The sequence below is a fragment of the Balaenoptera musculus genome, chromosome 19, assembly GCF_009873245.2.
Source record: "Balaenoptera musculus isolate JJ_BM4_2016_0621 chromosome 19, mBalMus1.pri.v3, whole genome shotgun sequence".
In the NCBI taxonomy this organism is placed as follows: domain Eukaryota; kingdom Metazoa; phylum Chordata; class Mammalia; order Artiodactyla; family Balaenopteridae; genus Balaenoptera; species Balaenoptera musculus.
Window position 1 is genome coordinate 56477161 of NC_045803.1, and position 22258 is coordinate 56499418.

The 22258-nt window shown below is 41.9% G+C and overlaps 1 protein-coding gene across 1 annotated transcript in view; it reads left to right on the forward strand.

Annotated features, from left to right (window-relative positions):
- The window catches only part of USP10 (ubiquitin specific peptidase 10), a 73237-nt gene that overhangs the window by 18000 nt on the left and 32979 nt on the right, over positions 1-22258 (forward strand). The window contains exon 2 of the mRNA XM_036832522.1: positions 17952-18020. Within this exon, the coding sequence (XP_036688417.1) occupies positions 17952-18020 (69 nt within the window). The remainder of the gene's footprint in view (positions 1-17951; positions 18021-22258) is intronic.

Sequence of the window (22258 nt, forward strand, 5' to 3'; positions counted from 1 at the left end):
GAGCTGCCTGCATGGAGGGCCGAGGACCAGGCACCGGGGAGCTGCCTGCATGGAGGGCAGAGGACCAGGCACCGGGGAGCTGCCTGCATGGAGGGCAGAGGACCAGGCACCGGGGAGCTGCCTGCATGGAGGGCAGAGGACCAGGCACCAGGGAGCTGCCTGCATGGAGGGCAGAGGACTAGGCACCAGGGAGCTGCCTGCATGGAGGGCAGAGGAGTAGTGAGTACATTTAGAGTAGCTGGGCTCATACGTGCACACGGAGATGAGGCTAGATTGCTTAGGCCATTACACCAAGAGCTTAGGTCCCATCTCTGTATCCCTTACAGTTAGGAGTTGACCATATGTCCTAGTTGACACCTGTTCCAGGGTAATTCATGCAGTCCTTTCACTGTGAAAGGTGCCTCCAGTTTGGATGATAAACGGTCACCCAGCGTAATAGGAGTTTGGAGCTGTGTTGTGGTGGTGTACAGGGTGCAGGGCTTACCCTACGGTAGGACCCTGGGACTATGTGAGATACAGCCGCTGCTTCTCAAACTGAAACCTACATTAAGAATCAGCTGGGGATCATGTTAATGGCATATTTGGCTTCAGTTGGTCTGGGGTGGGGCCTGAGAGCTGCATAATTTCCTGGGTTATTCCTTTGGTGCTGCGCTGGGGACCACACTTTGAGTAACAGGGTACTATAGGACATTAGGAGCATCAGAGGGTCTGCAAGTCCTGAAATCACGTGCAAAAATATGTGTATGTGCATATTCTCCAGGTAGGGGCTCCATTTGCTTACATCGTATCCTCGGGGGAGTCTGCTGCCACCCAAAAAAGGTTAGGGGAGTCACTGTTGTTTAGAAATACTGTGACGATTAAATGAGATCTGTATATTAAATGCCTTTAGGGCAGTGTTTAACCCACAGTAGTCATTCAGTATGTGTTAGGTGTTTGTCCCGTCCCCCAAGTTTTTTGAAGGCAGTAAATATTGCTTAAACATTTAAAATATCTTTTTTTATATCTTCTATGCCATTGGTGTTCAATAAAAATGTTTAGTTTGGTGACAGAGTGTTTTAGGACTGTTGGCCATTCTGTCAACATTTGAGGGTCTTTTATGTGCCAGGCATTTTATTAGGTATTGAGATGCTGAAGTCTAATCTTGGTTATTGCAGATACCCTGGCATGGAGGGGTTGTAAGGGCTTGGGCTGGACAGTAACACTAGGATTGAAGATGAGATGCATCAAAAAAAAATTGTTTATTTTGGCCGTGCCCTGTGGCTTGTGGATCTTAGTTCCCCATCCAGGGATTGAACCTGGACCCTCGGCATTGAGAGCGTGGAGTCCTAACCACTGGACCACCAGGGAATTCCCCCAATTTTCTTTTAGTAAACTTATTATTGAGGTATATTCTGTGTTCAGAAAGGTTCTCCTCTTGCCTTTGACTCATTGAGATCCTGTTCTCTGGATCTCAGGTGTAGGTGTATGGGATGTCAGGATGCATCACTTAATTAGAATGCTTATTTCAGTTGATGCAGTTGCTACTGGTTCTACCAAATAAAAATTCTTGAACATTTTGATGAGATTGTGCCAGGAATTGGGGTATATAATTCAAGATAATCTTCAAGGTTTCTCATCTAGAAGATTGGAAGAACAGTGAAGTTTGCTATTGGCATAAGTGTAAAACCTGGTTTTGAGAAAATAATGGACCTTTTGATTTTAAGGTTAAACTAGAACATAACAGTGGAAGAGCCTAGGGGCTGGCAGCTTGAAATATGGAACTGGAGTGTAGTTGGGCAATCCAAGTTGAAGATGTGGGTTTGGAATTCATCAACATACTTGAAGCTGAGAATAGGTGAGCTGCTTAGCGGGGGAATATCCAGGTGCCATCCCAGAGGAGAGAGAATGGTGAAAGAAACAGAACCAAGTCTTTGTAGAGTTTCGGAATCCCCTGAAGGTGAAATTATTATGAAAAGTATGTGTGAGAGACATCTTATTACTAATCAAGTGCTTGATAGATTGACTAGCTTAAGGAGGTAAAATGATCTTGGTTTAGATTGGGAGGTGATTTTTGAAAAAGCAGAATGTTGGAGGTGAAAGATTTCACTGAGTCAAAAGAGCAAATGGGAAATGAGTTCAGTTACAAAGAAATGCTCTGTGGAAAAGACATTTCTGAAAAGTTGCATTGGAGTGGAATTTTTCTATCAAATTATTTCTAGCTTAGTTGCATTATAGTTTTTCTTCTGATTGCCGTTAACTTGTTAATGATCAATAAATCCTTAAAAGCACTAAAATAGTTCCCATTTTGAAAACATTTGCTCTGGTTGTTGTTCATCAAGCAGTGGGTCCTCCTATAGAGTGAACAGTCCTCTCCAGTTGTTTTACAGTTTCTTCTGTCCGGTTTGGGGGCATACTTGAGTGTCGAAATAGCTCTGCTGGCCCTCCCTCCAGTTGTCTGCTTAGTTTCTTCCATCCCTGAATCGCTGGGTTGTGGGAATGCCCCTGTGTTCAGTGATTCTGAACCCTGACTGCACCTCAGAGTCACACAGGAAGCCTGCCTCCCGCCATTGAACCCAGAATTGTGGCCTGAGGATCCTCAGGTGATCCTAAGGTATAGTCAAGGTGGAGAAGCACTGCTTGAGGCCTTTGTCCTGCACAGCTGAGCCTGTTCCCCTGCTTGGTGAGCTCTTCCTGGGGTTGGTGTTCTGCCTTTGTATGAAAAACAGAGTATTGTGACTTGATTGGGTGAAAAAAACTTCTAGGATACTGAAGTCCTGAGCTTCACATATTTACCATAAGGGAGACTTTCTGGAAAGTCTTGAGTTTCATTTTTCTTTTTTTTATTAAATTTATTTACTTATTTATTTATTTGGTTGTGCTGGGTCTTAGTTGTGGCAGGCTGTCTCCTTAGTTGTGGCTCTCGGGCTTCGTAGTTGTGACATGTGAACTCTTAGTTGCAGCATGCATGTGGGATCTAGTTCCTTGAGCAGGGATTGAACCTGGGCCCCTTGCCTTGGGAGCAGAGAGTGTTAACCACTGTGCCACCAAGGAAGTCCCGAGTTTCATTTTTCTAATAAAAGATTTTTAATCATAACAGTGAACTTACATAGTTTAAGAATGGAGTGCAGTCTGTTGTTTTGGCTGGTAAAGTAAACTGTACCACCATAATTACAATCTTCGGAGGCTATTTTTCAACAGGCCATTAGGTGGTGGTTAAATTGAGAAAGTAAGCAGTGGACTGCTTCCTCAGTAGGCATGGTGGTCCTCAAGCCCTCAGCACCTGCTTTTGCATTCTTTTATATTCAGCAGATAGTAATTTTGCAGCTTTTACTGCTTCGACCAACTCTTCTAACTTTGGTTTTCATTAACAACCAAAGTAATTCATGAAAGGGAATATTCTATATACTTCCTCCTTAAAATTGGAAGGAGAGGGGTGTGTGTAACAGCTAACATGAGTCCTTTTTCTTAGGCATCTCTAGATTTTCCAAGGTGTTTGAAGAGACCATTGGCAGTGACCATTAGATTAGAAGAAAATAATTTAGGTAGTCACACTTCTTTTTTCCTGAATGTCTTTTAATGTGGAGCTCTGGTTTAGTGGTGCACTTTCCTTTCTGGCAGGTGGCCTTCAGTAGCCAAGCTTTTGCTAGTTTGGTTCCAGCATATTTCATTAAGTGAAAAATCCTGTAGAACAGATGGGTTTAACAAGTTTCTGCTCATGTAGCATTCTGTTTAATGCAACGCTAGTTTTGATTCAGCGTTGTTGGCAGTTATTGTCTGTATGTAGTGTGGAGTTTGAGTAGGTGGTCAGGGGATCTAGGCAGTTATAAAGGCCAAGCCAGTCATGAACAATCTGGGGTTGGAGGCTTAAAGAAGCCTGTTACAATGATAACAGGTAGCAAAATACAAATACATGCATACTAGTTTAGGTGGTGTTGTGTAGCACTAGTTAGAGTCTTTGAACCAAGGAACATGAAATCTTTAAAAAAAAAAAAAAAATCCTGATGTGTGAATATTTATAGAGTACTTAAGAATTCTCCTTATGTAAATGAAAAATCAATACTGTGGTCTTTGGTCTTCAAGAGTTGTTTTTATAATACAGCTGCCTCATCCACCTTATTTATAGATGTGCGTCTAATTAAAAAAGTCAGCCATATTGAGGTATAATTTAATACAATAAATGTACCAATTTTAAGCTTGCAGTTTGAGGTTTTTGTTTTTTCCCCTTTTAATTATTATTTATTTATTTTTTGGCTGTGTTGGGTCTTCGTTTCTGTGTGAGGGCTTCTTCTAGTTGCGGTAAGCGGGGGCCACTCTTCATTGCGGTGCGCGGGCCTCTCACTATCGCGGCCTCTCTTATTGCGGAGCACAGGCTCCAGACGCGCAGGCTCAGTAGTTGTGGCTCACGGGCCCAGCTGCTCCACGGCATGCGGGATCCTCCCAGACCAGGGCTCGAACCTGTGTCTCCTGCATTAGCAGGCAGATTCTCAACCACTGCGCCACCAGGGAAGCCCGCAGTTTGAGTTTTGACAAATGTATATACCAGGGTAACTGTCACCATGATAAAGATATAGAACATTTTCATTGCCCAGAAATTTCCCTCATGCCCCTTCACCATGAATCCCCATCCCTTAGCCAGGCAATTACTGATCTGCTTTCTGTCACTATAGGCTAAGTTTCTATTTTCTAGAATTTTCTTTATGTGGAATTATATAGAGAGTATTCTTCTATCTGCCTTCTTTCACTCAGCATAACATTTTTGACATTTGCCCATTTTGTAAGAGTTCCTTCCTTTTCAGTGCTGAGTAATAGTCTATTGTATGGATGGACCACAAGTTATCTCTTCACCTCTTGATGGATATTTGTTGTTCCAGCGTTGACTATTGTGAATGAAGCTGTTGACTACATTCATGTGCAAGTCTTTATGTGGACATATGTTTTCATTTCTCATGGTTAAAATACCTAGAAGTAGAATGGTTATATGTCATATGGTAGGTATATGTTTTATTTTGTAAGAAGCTGCCAAGCTTTTCCAGAGCGGTGGTATCCTTTCATGTCTGCACCAGCAGTGCCTAATTCCCCTTCTGCAACCTCATTGACACTTGGTACTGTCAGTCTTCTTAATTTTACTGTGCCTCAATTTTAAAGGAAAGACTGACTTTTTGTCCACAGGAACATGAGCCGCATCTATGGCAGAAAAGTGAATCTGTCTGCAAATAGGGAGTTCTTAGTGAAATATGTTTTTATTTATTTTTTTAATGCATTTATTTATTTTATTTATTTTTGGCTGTGTTGGGTCTTTGTTGCTGCGCTCGGGCTTTCTCTAGTTGTGGTGAGCGGGGAATGCTCTTCGTTGCAGTGCGCGGGCTTATCATTGTGGTGCTTCTTTTATTGTGGAGCACAGGCTCTAGGCGCACGGGGTTTCAGTAAATGTGGCGTGCGGGCTCAGTAGTTGTGGCTCGCAGGCTCTAGAGCGCAGGCTCAGTAGTTGTGGCGCACAGGCTTAGTTGCTCCGTGGCATGTGGGATCTTCTCGGACCAGGGCTCGAACCCGTGTCCCCTGCATTGGCAGGTGGATTCTTAACCACTGTGCCGCCAGGGAAGTCCCCCGAAATATGTTTTTAAAAAGTTTAAGTAGAAAAGAGAGGGGGCAAGAAAGACTAGAGAATGCCTCCTTCACGCTGGACACAGAAGACTTATTTGGTGGTCAGGCATGTAGGGATGGGGAGTGAAAATGGACTTTCAAAAGGTTGACCTGCCCTGGTGTACATCCATGGTTTGTTTTGCCCTTTTTTTTCCCCTTCAAGATTTAACGTTTTGGAAGTTGATTTTTCTTTAGTTTGGGAGACCACGTGATAATTGTGAATTATTTTCCTCTAGGTCAGAATAGGTATCCTCTTATTAAAGTTTTCTGTAAAGCTTTCATTCAGTTTTCTTGATTATGTTTAAATATTACCTTTAAAAATTAAATGTTATATCGTGACTATATTAAAAGTTTATATTTAAAAATGAAAATTGTGCCCCTGCTGGCACATCTCTGGTGATAGTAAAAACAGGAGCATAAGAAACAATGAGTAGTTCAGTTGGAGTTTTGTCATCCTGCTGACATCTGGGAGTGGAACTATTGGTGTGGAGTAGGGAGAGGTCATCGTTCCTCAGCCCTGGAACTTGTATTTGTTGTGAGCTTTGCTTTTCTTCCTCCTCTGCCTGAATTCATTTTTTTTCCCTTTATTTTTATTATTTATTTATTTATTTATTTATTTTTGGCTGTGTTGGGTCTTCGTTTCTGTGCGAGGGCTTTCTCTAGTTGCGGCAAGCGGGGGCCACTCTTCATCGCGGTGCGCGGGCCTCTCACTATCGCGGTCTCTCTTGTTGCGGAGCACAAGCTCCAGACGCGCAGGCTCAGTAGTTGTGGTTCACGGGCCTAGTTGCTCCGCGGCATGTGGGATCTTCCCGGACCAGGGCTCGAACTCGTGTCCCCTGCATTGGCAGGCGGATTCTCAACCACTGAGCCACCAGGGAAGCCCTACCTGAATTCATTTTTTTCAACAGAACTCTTGAGCACCTGCTATAAGCCAAGTACTGCATTAACTGCAGGTGATGGAAAGATGAATTGAACTTGGTGTCTGCTCCTTTTTAAAAACCAGCTTTATGGAGGCGTTATATATATGCAATGAATTTCATTCATTTAATGTATATAGTTTGACGAATTTTGACAAATGTTTCTTTTTTATTGGTGTTCTGCTTTTCCCCTTCCCTTCCCTTCCCTTTCCTTCCTAGATTAGCACCAAGGTGATTGTAATGGATATGAAAATAGGTGGAATTTTGAACTTCTTTCTACTAGGGCCATCCCAGATAACAAGCACTGACTCCCTAATTTATCAGCTCTGTTCCATGTGATAAAAAGTCTGTATACCAAGTTATTGTATAATGAGGGCTGTTTAGTAATAGTTTAGAGCAAAACAAGTTAAAATTTAACTGGCATTGTGTAATGTACAATAGGCCTTGAAAGTTGGTAAAAGTGGATTTCTGTTAAGTGAATCATGTTTTCTAATTTGGAGATTGCAGTCTGTGCAACAAGTTTTAGCTTAGACTCTCCACGAGAGCATTTAAAGAAATACAGCCAGGGCTTCCTTGGTGGCGCAGTGGTTGAGAATCTGCCTACCAATGCAGGGGGACACGGGTTCGAGCCCTGGTCTGGGAAGATCCCACATGCCGTGCAGCGACTAGGCCCGTGAGCCACAATTGCTGAGCCTGCGCGTCTGGAGCCTGTGCTCCGCAGCAAGAGAGGCCGCGATAGTGAGAGGCCCGCGCACCGCGATGAAGAGTGGCCCCCGCTTGCCGCAACTGGAGAAAGCCCTCGCACAGAAACGAAGACCCAACACAGCCATAAATAAATAAATAAAATTAAAAAAAAAAAAGAAATACATCCAACCTATCAAAAATCCTACTTGGAAAAGTGAGAGAATAACTTTTGATAGGACTTTAGTAGTCAGAATGAAATACACAAACCACATGAAGCTAACACTAAACTGTAGTAGGCTGACATTTGAATCCTAAGGAGGGTTGCTCTCTGTGGGAGTGGCTTTGTCACAGTTTGTCCATTTGTTCCCTTCTCAGGACTCCTTGGCCCCAAGAAAGTAAGCAGAATCCTGCTGCTACCCAGGCAGTTGGAGGAATAAGCCTTTCTCTGCGTCCCTCTTCCTTTGTCTGCTTCTGCCATTTGTAATGCTCTTTGCAACTTGCAGTCCACTTGCACTGTGACGAAACTGTAATTGTCATGATGTCCCAAACCTTATTTCTGTCTTATTCAAAATTTATTCTCATAATCTAGCACCGTTCAGTGTGGGTAGTTGGTGCTCAATCCATACTGTTAAATCAGTGAAATTCCTGCTGTGCGTTCACTGAAGTGTCACCCACACCACTTTCCAAAGTTAAGAGCACACGGTGACTGCTCAGTAGATGTCGTTAGCGTCCTCAAGTACTGGGTCCTGATCAAAAAAAAAGTGTAAAGAAATTTAGATTTTTTTAATGCAAGTACTGACCTGATTTTTTTTTAATTCATTTATTTAGTTGAAATAATTTCATGCCATGGAATTCTCCCATTTAAATAGCTGTACATTTTGGTGGTTTTTAGTATATTCACAGAGTTGTGCAACTATCACCACAGTCAATTTTAGAACATTTCATCATTCCAGAAAGATTGTACAACAGAAACTAGCACAGCATTGTGAAGCAATTATACTTCAGTAAAGATGTATTTAAAAAAAAAAAAAAGAAACTTCATATCCGTCAGTGGTGACTCCGTAATCCCCTCCCCGCCCAGCCTCTGGCAACCACCATCTACCTTCTGTCTCTAGGGATTTGCCTCTTCTGGACATTTCACATGAAGGGAATCATACAGCGTGTGGCCCTTTGAGTCTGGCCTCTTTCGGTCAGCATGATGTGTTCGGGGGCCAGCCACCTGGTAGCCGCATTAGTCTGAGAGCATCTCCAAACCTGTGTGTCTCCTGGTTATATCCAGGGGATCCTTTTAGAGCTGGGAAGAACTTTGGAGGTTGCTTAGTCTGGTATACCCTTATTTTAGAGATGAAATTGAAGTTTTTGTCGCTTGGAACAGCTTATTAGTCCTTAATGTTTCCTCCTATCTCCCAAATTCAGTTTCCTTGGGTTGGGAAAAGAGAGAGAAGACTTTGTACTTTTTGTGCTTGGTTCTGTCGTTGAACCCTGCGAGGCTTGGCTTTGCGTCTGTTCTCGGGACACTGTCCCAGGGGCTGGGTTCACAGTGGTTCCAGTGATTGCCTTGGAACCTGTACAGTGTGTACAGTGCACACGCAGCAACGTGTTTATTGATCATGCCTTTGTATCCTGATTTTTTTACCTCAGAGGCTGACGTCTTATTTTCCTGAGTCCTTTTGCAGGCAGAGGACGTGGATTTGGTGGCAGCCTGTATAATAACTCGTGTTTCTGGAGATGGAGCTTTGGAAGCTGTGCTCCAGCGCCCCCTAGTGCCGCGTTGTGGTGGTCGTCCTCCGTGTCCCCTGCTTTCTGTAGAAAGCAGAAAGTGCTGTTTCCTGTGGCTTCGTTAGATCCGTGGAGAACCAACTGTAGGTCATGCGGGCGACTGGCAAATGTCTTTCCTCCTTCTTACCTTCCTTGGGCTGAGATTGTGTCTTTGCTTTCCTTTAGCAGGAACACGGGTATTTCCAGTTCGGCCTGCCCCTTCCCCAGGCTGTACAGCCCTAGGCCCTCTGGGGCCAGGCTCCCCCGGGCTGGGCTGCAGTGAAGTGGCTCATTTCTACCCTAAATGTGCTGTGGGCGTGCCCCTTTTCCTGATGTGTTTCTTTTCTTTCTCTTTTTTTTTAAAATAAATTAATTAGTTTATGTATTTTACTTTTGGCTGTGTTGGGTCCTCGTTGCTGCACGCGGGTTCTTCTCTAGTTGCGGTGAGCGGGGGCTACTCTTCGTTGTGGTGCACAGGCTTCTCATTGCGGTGGCTTCTCTTGTTGCGGAGCACGGGCTGTAGGCGTGCAGGCTTCAGTAGTTGTGGCACGTGGGCTCAGTAGTTGTGGCTCGTGGGCTCTAGAGCGGAGGCTCAGTAGTTGTGGCGCACGAGCTTAGTTGCTCCGCACGAGCTTAGTTGCTCCGCAGCATGTGGGATCTTCCCGGACCAGGGATCGAACCCGTGTCCCCTGCATTGGCAGGTGGATTCTTAACCACTGCGCCACCAGGGAAGTGCCTGTCCTGTCTCTTTAGCTTCCTGTAATCTGGAACTTTTCCACAGCCTTTTGTGACATTTGAGTTTTTGGAAGAGCACAGTCCTCCCCCTGCTTTTTTTTTTGTTTGTTTAAAGATTGATTGATTGATTGCTATGTTGGGTCTTCGTTTCTGTGCTAGGGCTTTCTCCAGTTGCGGCAAGCGGGGGCCACTCTTCATTGTGGTGCGCGGGCCTCTCACTATCGTGGCCTCTCTTGTTGCGGAGCACAGGCTCCAGACGCACAGGCTCAGCAGTTGTGGCTCACGGGCCTAGTTGCTCCGCGGCATGTGGGATCCTCCCAGGCCAGGGCTCGAACCCGTGTCCCCTGCATTAGCAGGCAGACTCTAAACCACTGTGCCACCAGGGAAGCCCCTCCCCCTGCTTTTCAGTAACATTCTTCGTTTTGCCAAACATCTAAAATAATTTGTGATTGAAGATTAGGAAAATTTGGGGGGATGGTGAGACTTGAACATTTTAATGGCAATTGGCTGCCTTGAATTTCTGCGATAAACTCTTTGGTGTCGCAAGACTTGTGATGCTTTAACCTTTACTCAGATATAGTTTTAGTTAAATAATTGTCACTAAAGTGCAGGGCAGTGTGATTTATGTCCACTCACTGGGGTTTGCAGTTGAATAAATACTTGGCCTTTCTTTGCTTTTGTAGCTTTAACTTTGTAATTTAACTTTTTTTTTTCTTCCTAATTTGTTTAAGGTAAATTTTACTGTACAAGCAGTACTTCTGTTTGCCTTTTTGGAACAGTGTGGATAAAAAATGCTCCTTCATAGTAATGCTTCCTGTAATTGTTTTTGAATGATGCAGATGATTTTGGTAAGCACTGAAATGATGTCATAGCCTCCAGGTTTATGTGGGGTATTTTATTGTGTCACTTCCCACAAATGTTTGAGTGGTTACCAAAGAAACATTACTTTCTTTGCCTGTGAAAGAAATATTTACCTTTTTTTCACATGCACTGTGATGGCAGGAAATTGTCTTTTATTCTTAATCTCCCCTTACTTGAGACCTCAGTGACTTGACCTTTGCTGACCTTTAAGAATGAACTCCCCAACTATCAGGCCTTTCTTTATCTGCAGTTACTATGTTTCATTTGAATTCCTGTTTGAGTCTAAGAAATATGTGTACAGATACATAGGAAAAAGATACGTGTAGTTTATCTGCCATGAGCATATGGGAAATACTCATTGTACAGGAAATAGAAATCCTAACCAAAACTCTGAACAGTGAGTACCTTGCAGAGATGCTGGTAATACCAGCTTCTTAGCAACCCCCTCTGTTATCTCAGTCGCAAAACTGAAAGGACTGTTTTTTATATTGTTGAAATGTAACTAATTTTCAAAAATTCATGCATTTTAAAGAATGAAAATAGGTCCGATTAGGGCAAGAGGATGTGATTCATGTGCATTTTGTTGGAGTTGTTTATTGATATATGTGGGCTGGTGTTACGGAAATTACATTGGAGTTCAGAGCAGCTCTGGCTAGCAGTTTGTCAGGTGTTAAATGATACTTTAGCATTGCTTATTTGATAGTTGGCAGTTGCTTATGGTATCTTTTTTGGATTAAATGTTTTCATCAAGTCCTAGTCCCTGTTGTCAGGGAGATCTTGAAACTAACATAGGTGCAAACACAACTTTGCAAAATGCATATACTTGAATAGTTGTACAATGATTTGTTTACATTGACTTTTTAAAAAAATGTATTTCATTTATTTATTTATTTATTTATTTATTTATTTATTTATTTATTTATTTATTTATGGCTGTGTTGGGTCTTCGTTTCTGTGCGAGGGCTTTCTCTAGTTGCGGCAAGTGGGGGGCCACTCTTCATCGCGGTGCGCGGGCCTCTCACTATCGCGGCCTCTCTTGTTGCGGAGCACAGGCTCCAGACGCGCAGGCTCAGTAATTGTGGCTCACGGGCCTAGTTGCTCCGCGGCATGTGGGATCTTCCCAGACCAGGGCTCGAACCCGTGTCCCTGCATTGGCAGGCAGATTTTCAACTACTGCGCCACCAGGGAAGCCCTCGATAGTTATTTATATGGTTCAGAACTAAGAACTCTGAAAAGGTATACGCTAAGAAATCTCACTCCCTGCTCCACTACCTCCACAGGGATCCGCCCCGCCCCCGACTCTGTATAGTCAAGGGTTTTACTCCCTTCTTGGTTCCCTCTCCAATATCTATCTCTTTATGCAAACACAGATCAATATTTCTATTTTCCTCCTTTTTTTTTACCCAAAGAATGTTTTCTCATTTAACAGTGTCTTGGAGATTTCTTTTTTTTTTTTTGCCATGAAAATTTCTTTTTTTTTTTTTAACATCTTTATTGGAGTATAATTGGTTTACAATGGTGTGTTAGTTTCTGCTTTATAACAAAGTGAATCAGCTATACATATACGTATGTCCCCATATCTGTTCCCTCTTGCGTCCCCCTCCCTCCCACCCTCCCTGTGTCTGGAGATTTCTCAATTTCTGTACATGCTCCTTCCTCAGCCACACCCCCACCCCCACCCCACCCACCCAGTCAGTTTGGTGTGTGTGCTGTTCATTTTGTTTTGGCCACACCACGCGGCATGCGGGATCTTAGTTCCCTGTGACCAGGGGTTGCACCCGTGCCCCCTGCAGTGGAGCCCTCACCACTGGACTGCTGGGGAATCCGTGCCTTGCCCCGCCCCCCGCCCCCCGCGTGGATTTTGTAATCAGGTTAAAGCTGCATATCCGTGAAGTTGTTAACATGAAGTTGTAATGAGAAAGCACATTTAAAATCTGTAGCGAAGTTTTTCAAATAATACTTTACAAATAAAGAATTAAGTAAAATAGTAAAATTGAAAATAATAGAAAAAGGCTTTCCCTGGAGCCTTTCTAAGCATTCTGACTGTTGACCATGAGGTTGCTCCCAGTAGACTGGCACAGGGACTTGACAAGAAGGCTTGCGGGGGCGTCACGGTTCTATCCCCTCTCCCCTCCGTTGACAAGATTTTATTATATCTTTTGGAATTTTAATTCTCTTATTGGATTGGCCAATTTCTCTTTTTTAAAAGACTTTATATAGGAACTCAAAGAAATTTACTTAGAAATGTGATTTAAATGAGCATTTCATTTATTTTTATTTTTCCAAGAGAAAACCAGCCTAAAGAGAATAACTTAGACCCAGCAATCCCACTACTGGGCATATACCCAGAGAAAACCATAATTCAAAAAGACACATGCACCCCAGTGTTCATTGCAGCACTATTTACAATAGTCAGGTCATGCAAGCAACCTAAACGCCCATCGACAGATGAATGGATAGAGAAGATGTGGTTCATATATACAATGGAATATTACTCAGCCATTAAAAGGAATGAAATTGGGTCATTTGTAGAGAAGTGGGTGGACCTAGAGACTGTCATACAAAGTGAAGTAAGAAAGAGAAAAACAAATATCGTATATTAATGCATATATGTGGAATCTAGAAAAACGGTACAGATGAACTGGTTTGCAAGGCAGAAATAGAGACACAGATGTAGAGAACAAACGTATGGACACCAAGGGGGGAAAGCGGGGGTGGGGTGGATTGGGAGATTGGGATTGACATGTATACACTAATATGTATAAAATTGATAACTAATAAGAACCTGCTGTATAAAAAATAAATAAAATTAAATTAAAAAAAAGGAATAGTTTAGCAATCCTAAAGAACATTCAGTTCTCATTCTAATGTCTTCCCCACATTCTGAATTAAAGTAGCCGCTCAGAAGGTAGAGTGGATATCTTTTACATGGACAACATTTCTCCTGTTGGTATTAAATAAAACAGCATGAGTCTTAGTGTTTGCATTGGGCTTCACAGCTACAGTATCAATCATCTTTTGGATCCTCTTTGTTACTGCTCTTCTATCTCTTGAATTCATTTTCTGGAATTCTTTTTTTTTTTTTTTTAATGAGAGGTTCTTTTTTTTTGTTTGTTTGTTTTTTAATTTATTTATTTTTTGGCTGTGTTGGGTCTTTGTTTCTGTGCGAGGGCTTTCTCTAGTTGTGGCAAGCGGGGTCCACTCTTCATCGCAGTGCGCAGGCCTCTCACTATCGCAGCCTCTCTTGTTGCGGAGCACAGGCTCCAGACGCGCAGGCTCAGTAATAGTGGCTCACGGGCTTAGTTGCTCCGTGGCATGTGGGATCTTCCCAGACCAGGGCCCGAACCCGTGTCTCCTGCATTGGCAGGCAGATTCTCAACCACTGCGCCACCAGGGAAGCCCCATTTTCTGGAATTCTTAAGCAGTCCACCCCACCCATCCCAAGGGTGTATGAGTGTCTGAGAATTATTTTGCCTTTTGCACTTGAGTAATAAACTATAGAATAGAATTCTATGAAAACAAAAACAAAATACTTTTTTCTTGGAACTTTCAAGGCATTGCTGTCTTGCTTTGTATTTATTTTGTTGATTCTAAGATTTGTTGAGCTTGTGAATTTAGTAATTTAAATTTAATAATTTTCTGATTTCTGTGAATACTTTCTGGTTCTGTAATTGGTCCCCCCTCTTTTTAAAAATAAATTTATTTATTTATTTATAGTTTTGGCAGCGTTGGGTCTTCGTTGCTGTGCACGGGCTTTCTCTAGTTGCGGCGAGCGGGGGCTACTCTTCGTTGTGGTGCACGGGCTTCTCACTGCAGTGGCTTCTCTTGTTGCGGAGCATGGGCTCTAGGCGCACGGGCTTCAGTAGTTGTGGCGTGCAGGCTCTGTAGTTGTGGCTTGTGGGCTCTAGAGCGCAGGCTCAGTAGTTGTGGCGTGCAGGCTTAGTTGCTCCACAGAATGTGGGATCTTCCCGGACCAGGACTCAAACCTGTGTCCCCTGCATTGGCAGATGGATTCTTAACCACTGTGCCACTGGGGAAGTCCCCTGTCCCTTTTTTTAAATAAAAAAAATTTTTTTATTTGTCTGTACCTGGTCTTAGTTTCAGCATGCAGGATCTTTGTTGCGGCATGCGGGATCTAGTTCCCTGACCAGGGATCGAACCTGGGCCCCCTTCATTGGGAGCATGGAGTCTTAACTACTGGACCACCAGGGAAGTCCCTAATACGTCCTTTTTTCATGGCAGTCTGCTTATTTTACCTGCTCGAATTTCTTTCAGGATACAGATTAGAATTTTAAGTTCTTTTCTGTTTCCTATGTTTTGTTTACACAGATTCATTTCCCCCTCATTTTAGTAGTAACTCTCTTTATTGCTGTTGATTGTTCCCACACGTGTCTTGTGATTTTTTTTGTTGTCCATTCACATTCAAGGGCTGAAATCATTAGTATTTTCGTGGGTGTGTTCCCTTGGCAGGTAGGAAGTTTACTATTTCTCTAACAGGCTTGCCCTGTGAATATTTCCATTCCCTCTAAAAGTTCCCGTGTGCCTTTTTGTAATCATTTCTTCCCCAGACCTTGACAACCACAGGTCTGTTTTCTGTCCTTAGAGTTTAGCTCTAGAATGTTATGTAAATGCAGTCATATAGCTTGTGGGCTTTTAAGTCTAATTCTTCACTTAGCGTGATGCTTTCGAGTCACTGAGTAGTAGTTCATCATGTAGGTGTATCACATCCACCTTTGGATAGACATTTGGGTTCTTTTCAGTTTTTGGTAGTTATGAATAGAGCTGCTGTAAACTTCAGCATACAGGCTTTTTTGTGTGTGTGTGTGTGTGGACATAGGTGTTCATTTCTCTTTGGTAAGTACTTAAGAGTGGGTTTCCTGGGTTGTATGGTAAGTAACTTTATAAGAAAGTGCCAAACTCTTTTCCTGAGTGGCTGTATCATTCCGCATCCCTAGTTGTTTCACATCCCTGCCAGCAGTTGGTATTGTCTGGAATATTTTCTCCCATTGTATCGCTCATCTTTTTATTTTCTTCTGAGTAAATTTTAAGGTTTATATCTAGACTTAAGGATCTCTCCGCGGTGGGACTATAAAGGAATGCCAGGCAGCAGTGTCATTTCTTCTCATTTAAAGATAACTTTCCCTTACGTTGCTTTGTGTTGTGTTGGAGTGAAATTAAAATAAGCTTTTCCCCAGTTTTGGTGATAAGTCTTAAGCTCACAATGACAGTATTTCAGGAGAAGACTATTTCTAAGTTGTTTTTGGGACTCTGCATTTTCACCATTACTGTCAGTGCACAATTTCTTTGTGGACTTTTGCAAGTATACATAAATATTACGTCAAGATGTTTTTGTTTTTAATATATATTCACGGTCTTGGTAGCTACTGTGAAAGAGCCCTCCAAAAAAATGTTTTCCCCAGAAATACTGGTGCATTCTTTTTCTTTTTTTTTAATAAATAAATTTATTTATTAATTTAATTTATTTATTTGGCTGCGTTGGGTCTTCATTGCTGCACACGGGCTTTCTCTAGTTGCGGCAAGCAAGGGCTACTCTTCGTTGCAGTGCGCAGGCTTCTCATTGCGGTGGCTTCTCTTGTTGTGGAGCACGGGCTCTAGGCGCACAGGCTTCAGTAATTGTGGCTCGTGGGCTCTAGAGCGCAGGCTCAGTAGTTGTGGCGCACGGGCTTAGTTGCTCCATGGCATGTGGGATCTTCCCAGACCAGGGCTCGAACCCATGTCCCCTGCATTGGCAGGCAGATTCTTAACCACTTCACCACCAGGGAAGTCCCTACTGGTGCATTCTTACCAACAGATTTTGAGACTTAGTTTCCATTTACTCAGTTACCATAATAATGGTTATTATCTATTTGTATATGTTTGGATACTGTAAATTTCCTCACAAGTTATTAGACTGTCAGTTCTGTTAGAATAGAGGAACCACGACTCTGCTTTTGCCATTTTTATATCTAATATCGATTGTTGTGCATGACATTTAATAGGCTCTAAATAATTATTGATGAAGTGAGTGATTCTCTGTTGTGGAAATCAGGTCATACTGATTCTTATCAATGACTTGTTTCTTGAAGCTTCAGGGAGAATCTGAACTGCTTGGCACTCGTCAAACTTACTTCCGTGCGGGTTAACCAGTTTTTCAGAAAGTAACGTTCAGAATTCTATGAAGTGAGAGTTCACAGCGAGGTCTGTGTCTGTTGAACAGTATGTTTATCTGTGTATCACATTCCAGTGTACTTTTAAGGTAAAAAAATTACACATATATTTTTAAAGTTCATCCATCAGAGTCATTAACATTTCCTTTTTTTGGATTTCCCTATCTTCCCGTTGGAACCACGTTTTCTGCTTTTCTTTAGTATGTACGGTAGGGAAAACTGAAATGGAGGTAGTGACATGAGTCAGCCGAAAGGTAAATGGAACAACTAGAAATGTTTGTGAACCAAAAAAATTCTCCTGCAAGCAGGAGTCTACTTACAAGTTTGGTGTGCAGAGTTGACCTGTCTCACAGTGTTGCCGAGTTGGTTGACTGGTCCCTCTCTGTGGTCCTAAGCCCCAGCTGAGGCCACCTGTCTCCGCCAGGGAGGTTCTTTTTCTGATCGGATTTGTGCAGCCAATAACAAAACCGATGCTGAGACTGGAACGGCACAAGCTTTATTCAATGGCCAAAGAATGGAGAAGCAGGAACCTAGTTCCAAATCAACTTGTCAACCCAATTTGGGCAGAGGTACCAAACATATAGGAGGGTCAAGGTAAAAGAGAGGGATTTGGAAAGAGTGGGAGGAATATTCATGACTTACTGGAGAACAGGGGTGTGGTTTGGACCTGGGACTGTTGCAATTCTCCTCTTCAGTCCTTGTATGGGCTGTCTCAGTTGTTGTCATGGCAGTCCTCAACTGTCATGGTGCCGGTGGGTGGGTCATTTAGCATATGCTAACATATTACAGTGAGAATGTAATGAGACTCAACTTCTGCTGGAAGTCACATCTTCCGCCATCTTGGGCCTTGTTGGTCCTAACCAGTTGTTTTTTCCTCTTTGCAGCTTCCTTCCAAAACTTAGATAAGAATAAGGTTTCTGTTTGAGGGAGGGGCAGGGGTATGATTCTGGGGCAACAGCCTTGGTAACAAAAGTAAGCTCTATTAACCTTAGGCTGTTCTTTGACGATTTATGGAAAACCGAAGTATTTTCTTATTTGTAATTGGAAAACACTACATCTAGAAATCTGTTTGCAGATCCTTGATTTGTTTAATGGAGAAAGGGTCTTGGGGGTTCTGGCCCAATTATTCATAGGATTGAGATGTAACACTTTTTTTCTGAAACTGTATAATTTGTGTATTGTATGTGATAAGTCATTCTCTTTTTTTCAGTATATTTTTGGAGATTTTAGCCCTGATGAATTCAATCAGTTCTTTGTGACTCCTCGCTCTTCAGTTGAGGTAAGACACAACTACAACTTTGCTTTATTGAGTACGTGCATAGATTTAATTGATGGTTATGTTTTAGTTCTTGTTTTTTAATTTATGTCTTTTGATTAGGAGTTCCAGTGTACAGAAGAGTGTAGAGACTAACATGAGAAATGACTGAACCCACCAATCAGATTTGACTACTGTTAACATTTTGCTATATTTATAAATAGCAAAGCATTACAGAGACAGTGGAAGCCCCCATTGTATCCTCTCATTCTTCTTCTCCAGAAATGCTGACCCTGCTGAAATTGCTCAGCATTGTTTCCTGACTATGGTTTTCGCCTTGTACTACATACATATGTATTGATAGATAGTACAGTGTATTGTTTTTGTGGTTAAAGATGTCACATAAGTGGTTTCATACTGTATTCATCATTTTGTAGTTTGCTTATTTTAAGTTAAATATTCTTTAGATTTATCTGTACATTTTGTTCTTGGTCTTTGATTTTAATTGTTAAATTATTTTTTGTTTGTTTGTTTGTTTGTTTTTTTGGCTGTGCGCTGCGTGGTTTGTGGGATCTTACTTCTCCGACCAGAGAATGATCCTGGGCCCACGGCAGTGAAAGCACCGAGTCCTAACCACTGGACCGCCAGGGAATTCCCCATTAATTGTTAAATATTGAACATACCTTTTCCCCTGTTCAGGACTATTTAAGTCTTCAGTTCTACCACTATTACAAAAATGTGGCAGTAAACATATTTTGTCATGTCTCCTCATGCTCCTCTGTGGGTTTCTCCAGGAACTATTCCTAGGAATGGAGTTTCAGGGCTCTGCAAGGAATAAGCATCTTCAGTTTTATTAGAGACTGTGCGTCTGCCTTCGAAGTGGTTTTAACAGTGTCCCTTCCCATCAGCAGTGCATGAGGGTTTTTAGATCTCATTTTTTTAAAACAATTCTTCTTTTTCTTTTTTCTTTGGAGCTGCTTTGGGTCTTCGTTGCTGTGCACGGACTTCTCATTGTGGTGGCTTCTCTTGTTGCGGAGCATGGGCTCCAGGCACACGGGCTTCAGTAGTTGTGGCTCGCGGGCTCTAGGCGTGCAGGCTTCAGTAGTTGTGGCATGCGGGCTCAGTAGTTGTGGCTCACGGGCTCTAGAGCACAGGCTCAGTAGTTGTGGCGCACGGGCTTAGTTGCTCCACAGCATGTGGGATCTTCCCGGACCCGGGATTGAACCCATGTCCCCTGCATTGGCAGGTGGATTCTTAACCACTGCACCACCAGGGAAGTCCCTAAAAAAATTCTTGCTAATTGTCAGCATAGACATAGTTAAAATTTTTGTTAATCTGATGGGTAATAAATGGATTTTCATTATTTTAATTTGCATTTTCGAGATTACAAACAATTGAGCACCATTACATTACTCATATGTCTGTTGGCAGTGTAGATTTCTACTCTTCTGTTAATTACCTGGTCTATATCCCTTGTCCATATTTTTATCAAATGGCTTGTCTTTTTTAAAATTGATTTATAGGATTAATAATCTTCGGGAATACATTTGTAAGTTTTAATGTTAAACGTATTGATTTTTTTCCTCATGGTTTGTGGATTTTTGGTTTTTTAAAAAATATCTTTAAGAAATTCTTCCTTTCCTTGAGGTAATAAAGACATTTAAAAAGTTTTAAAGTTTTTATTTTCAGTTTAGTATGTAATGAAACTGAGATTGCGGTGTTGATGGTGTGTGTGTAGGGGATGTTAACCTCCCCCCCGCCCCCCCACAATGGCAATAGCAAGTTGTCCCAGCACCATTCACCCTTTGCTGGGGTGCCGCAGTCAGGCCGCACATCTCCACATGGGCTCAGTGGGTTCTGGCTCCCCTGTTTTAATTGCAGCAGCTTTATAATCAGTCTTATGGTAGGACAGGCACCCCTTTATACTTAGAGGTATTTTGTCTCTTACTCATCCATAACTTTTCCCTAGGAATTTATGATCAGCACTTGAAGTTCCATGAAAAATCCTATTGAAATTTCAATTGGAATTGTGTTAAAATTATGCATTAATTTGTAGGAGAGTTAACATCTCTATGATAGTTTCCTGAACAGGATTGTGCTGTATCTCCATCCAGGTCCTCTTTTATGTCCACTCTTCATGTGATTGATGGTTACTATTTTAGTTTAATAAAAACTTATCTGGAACATTTTTTCAGATTGATGTTTTAAATATGAAGACTGTTGAAATTGCATTGAAAAGGAGAAAAGGGAGAAGTAAGTGTATATATTAAGTAAAATCTTAGTTAACTTTTAATGAAATCTAACTAGCCTTTTAGACTCCTTAATTTTGGATCCCTTAATAAGGGGTATATTTGCATGCATATTAGATATTCATGTATGGAGTTCTTTTGTTTGTTAAAATGGGGCAGGAGAAGTTAAGTGCTTAAAATAGGGTTAGGGTCTGGGTGGGCCACCTACATGTGACCTTGGCAAGTCCTTGGCTCTGCACCTTGGCTTCTTGAATTCTAAAATTTTTTAGGATTGTGGAAGTAGGATTAAATGAGAGCATATTGAAAGCATTATGTAGGCTATGCAGATATAAGAAAGATGTATTACTTGTCTTCTTCACTTTAGGAAAAAGATATCAGAAGATAAAGCTTATATCAGGTTTTATTTTAGAAAATGAATAAATTCAGCTCAATGCCACCTCTGTCTCTTGTGTTTGTTGATGTTAGCAGTTATGATTTTAAGAAATCTAAGGGTATGAGCTGGGAAATAGTGAAAGCTAGATTATATATCGTATTTCCTCAGGCAATAAAACGTATCTATGCATTTTAGAATTCTGTGGAATAAGGATTGAAGTTTAGTCTTTTCTAATTTAAAAAACAGTCAATTAGGACAAACATAATCAAATCCTATATTCCCCAAGTGTTAGTGTTAATTGAGGTTGTACTCTGTGTACTGTACTAATGATTCAAGTTTTACACAATTTCTATCTTGACTCACACTAAAATATGGTCGTACTTGCTGGGAACACCACAGTCTAACTGTAACTGTGCTCTTTGTGATTAAGAGTTTAAAAAAACAGTAAAAGCCCAATTCTGTACTTTATAGCTTGTCTCAAGTGAGTGCGTGTGTGTGTGAGTCTGTGAGTGCCTGTTTGCAAGTAAGTCTCAGAATAAAAACTTGGGCTTTCCTGTGGTATGAAAATGGAGAATATACCATATATCAGGTCTAAAGAGCTGGGTTCCTTTCTCCCTTTGCTACTTAAACAGGCTTGATGGTCTTGGGCAGTTTCCTCCATCTCATTGTGCCTTTTTTTAAAACTGTGAATTTGGGAAGTGGAGGATGCTTATTTACCTCACAGATGTGTTGGGAAGCCATTAATGCATTGTGTAATATCTCGTGTGTACCACATGTTAGTAGATACGAAGCATTTTGATAGTAAAGTTACATCAAACTTTAAAAAAAATATTTATTTATTTATTTGGCTGTGCCGAGTCTTAGTTGCAACACGTGGGATCTTCAGTTGTGGCATGCGGCATCTTTAGTGGTGTCATGCGAACTCTTAGTTGTGGTGCGTGGGACCTAGTTCCCTGACCAGGGATCGAACCCAGGCCCCCTGCATTGGGAGCACGGAGTCTTATTCACTGTGCCATCAGGGAAGTCCCCAGACTTTTTTTTTTTCACACACACACACTGTATTTTATTTTTACAAGAGATAAATAGACTGACACCAAGCATTGTACATGGATGACCACAACAAAAGCAACAATGATTGCAATTACCAAACATGAAACACACTCATACTATGTCATAATATTGACATTCAGTCCAATCCCCAGACTTTTTATTTGCGGAAGCTATAGTTGTGTGTCATCAGTGTTTGGGGGGAGGTATGACAAGTGTTGTCTGTCAGATTCACATATGGTCCAGCAACCTGCAAAAAAGAAACACAGGCTAATTAGCATGATTAGGCTGAGGTATCTTTCTCACTGTGTGATTATTATAACACGGGGGCTGGATTATAATAGTAATATCATCACATGGGACATGGACTGCTTAGTGGGGGTGGTGTGTGGTTGCACTGGTGGGTGAGGAATGGTTATCTCATTCCACTGCGTCATCATTTGTTTGACCTTTTATCTCAGAGGTAAAACGATTGCACCTCATACCTTCACAGTTCCTTCCATGTGGCCATGGCATTATTAGAACCCTGTCGTATATTTTTTTGGCTATTAGGAACTTTAAAGTATTTTTCCTCTGCTTGGGACCAAGGACTG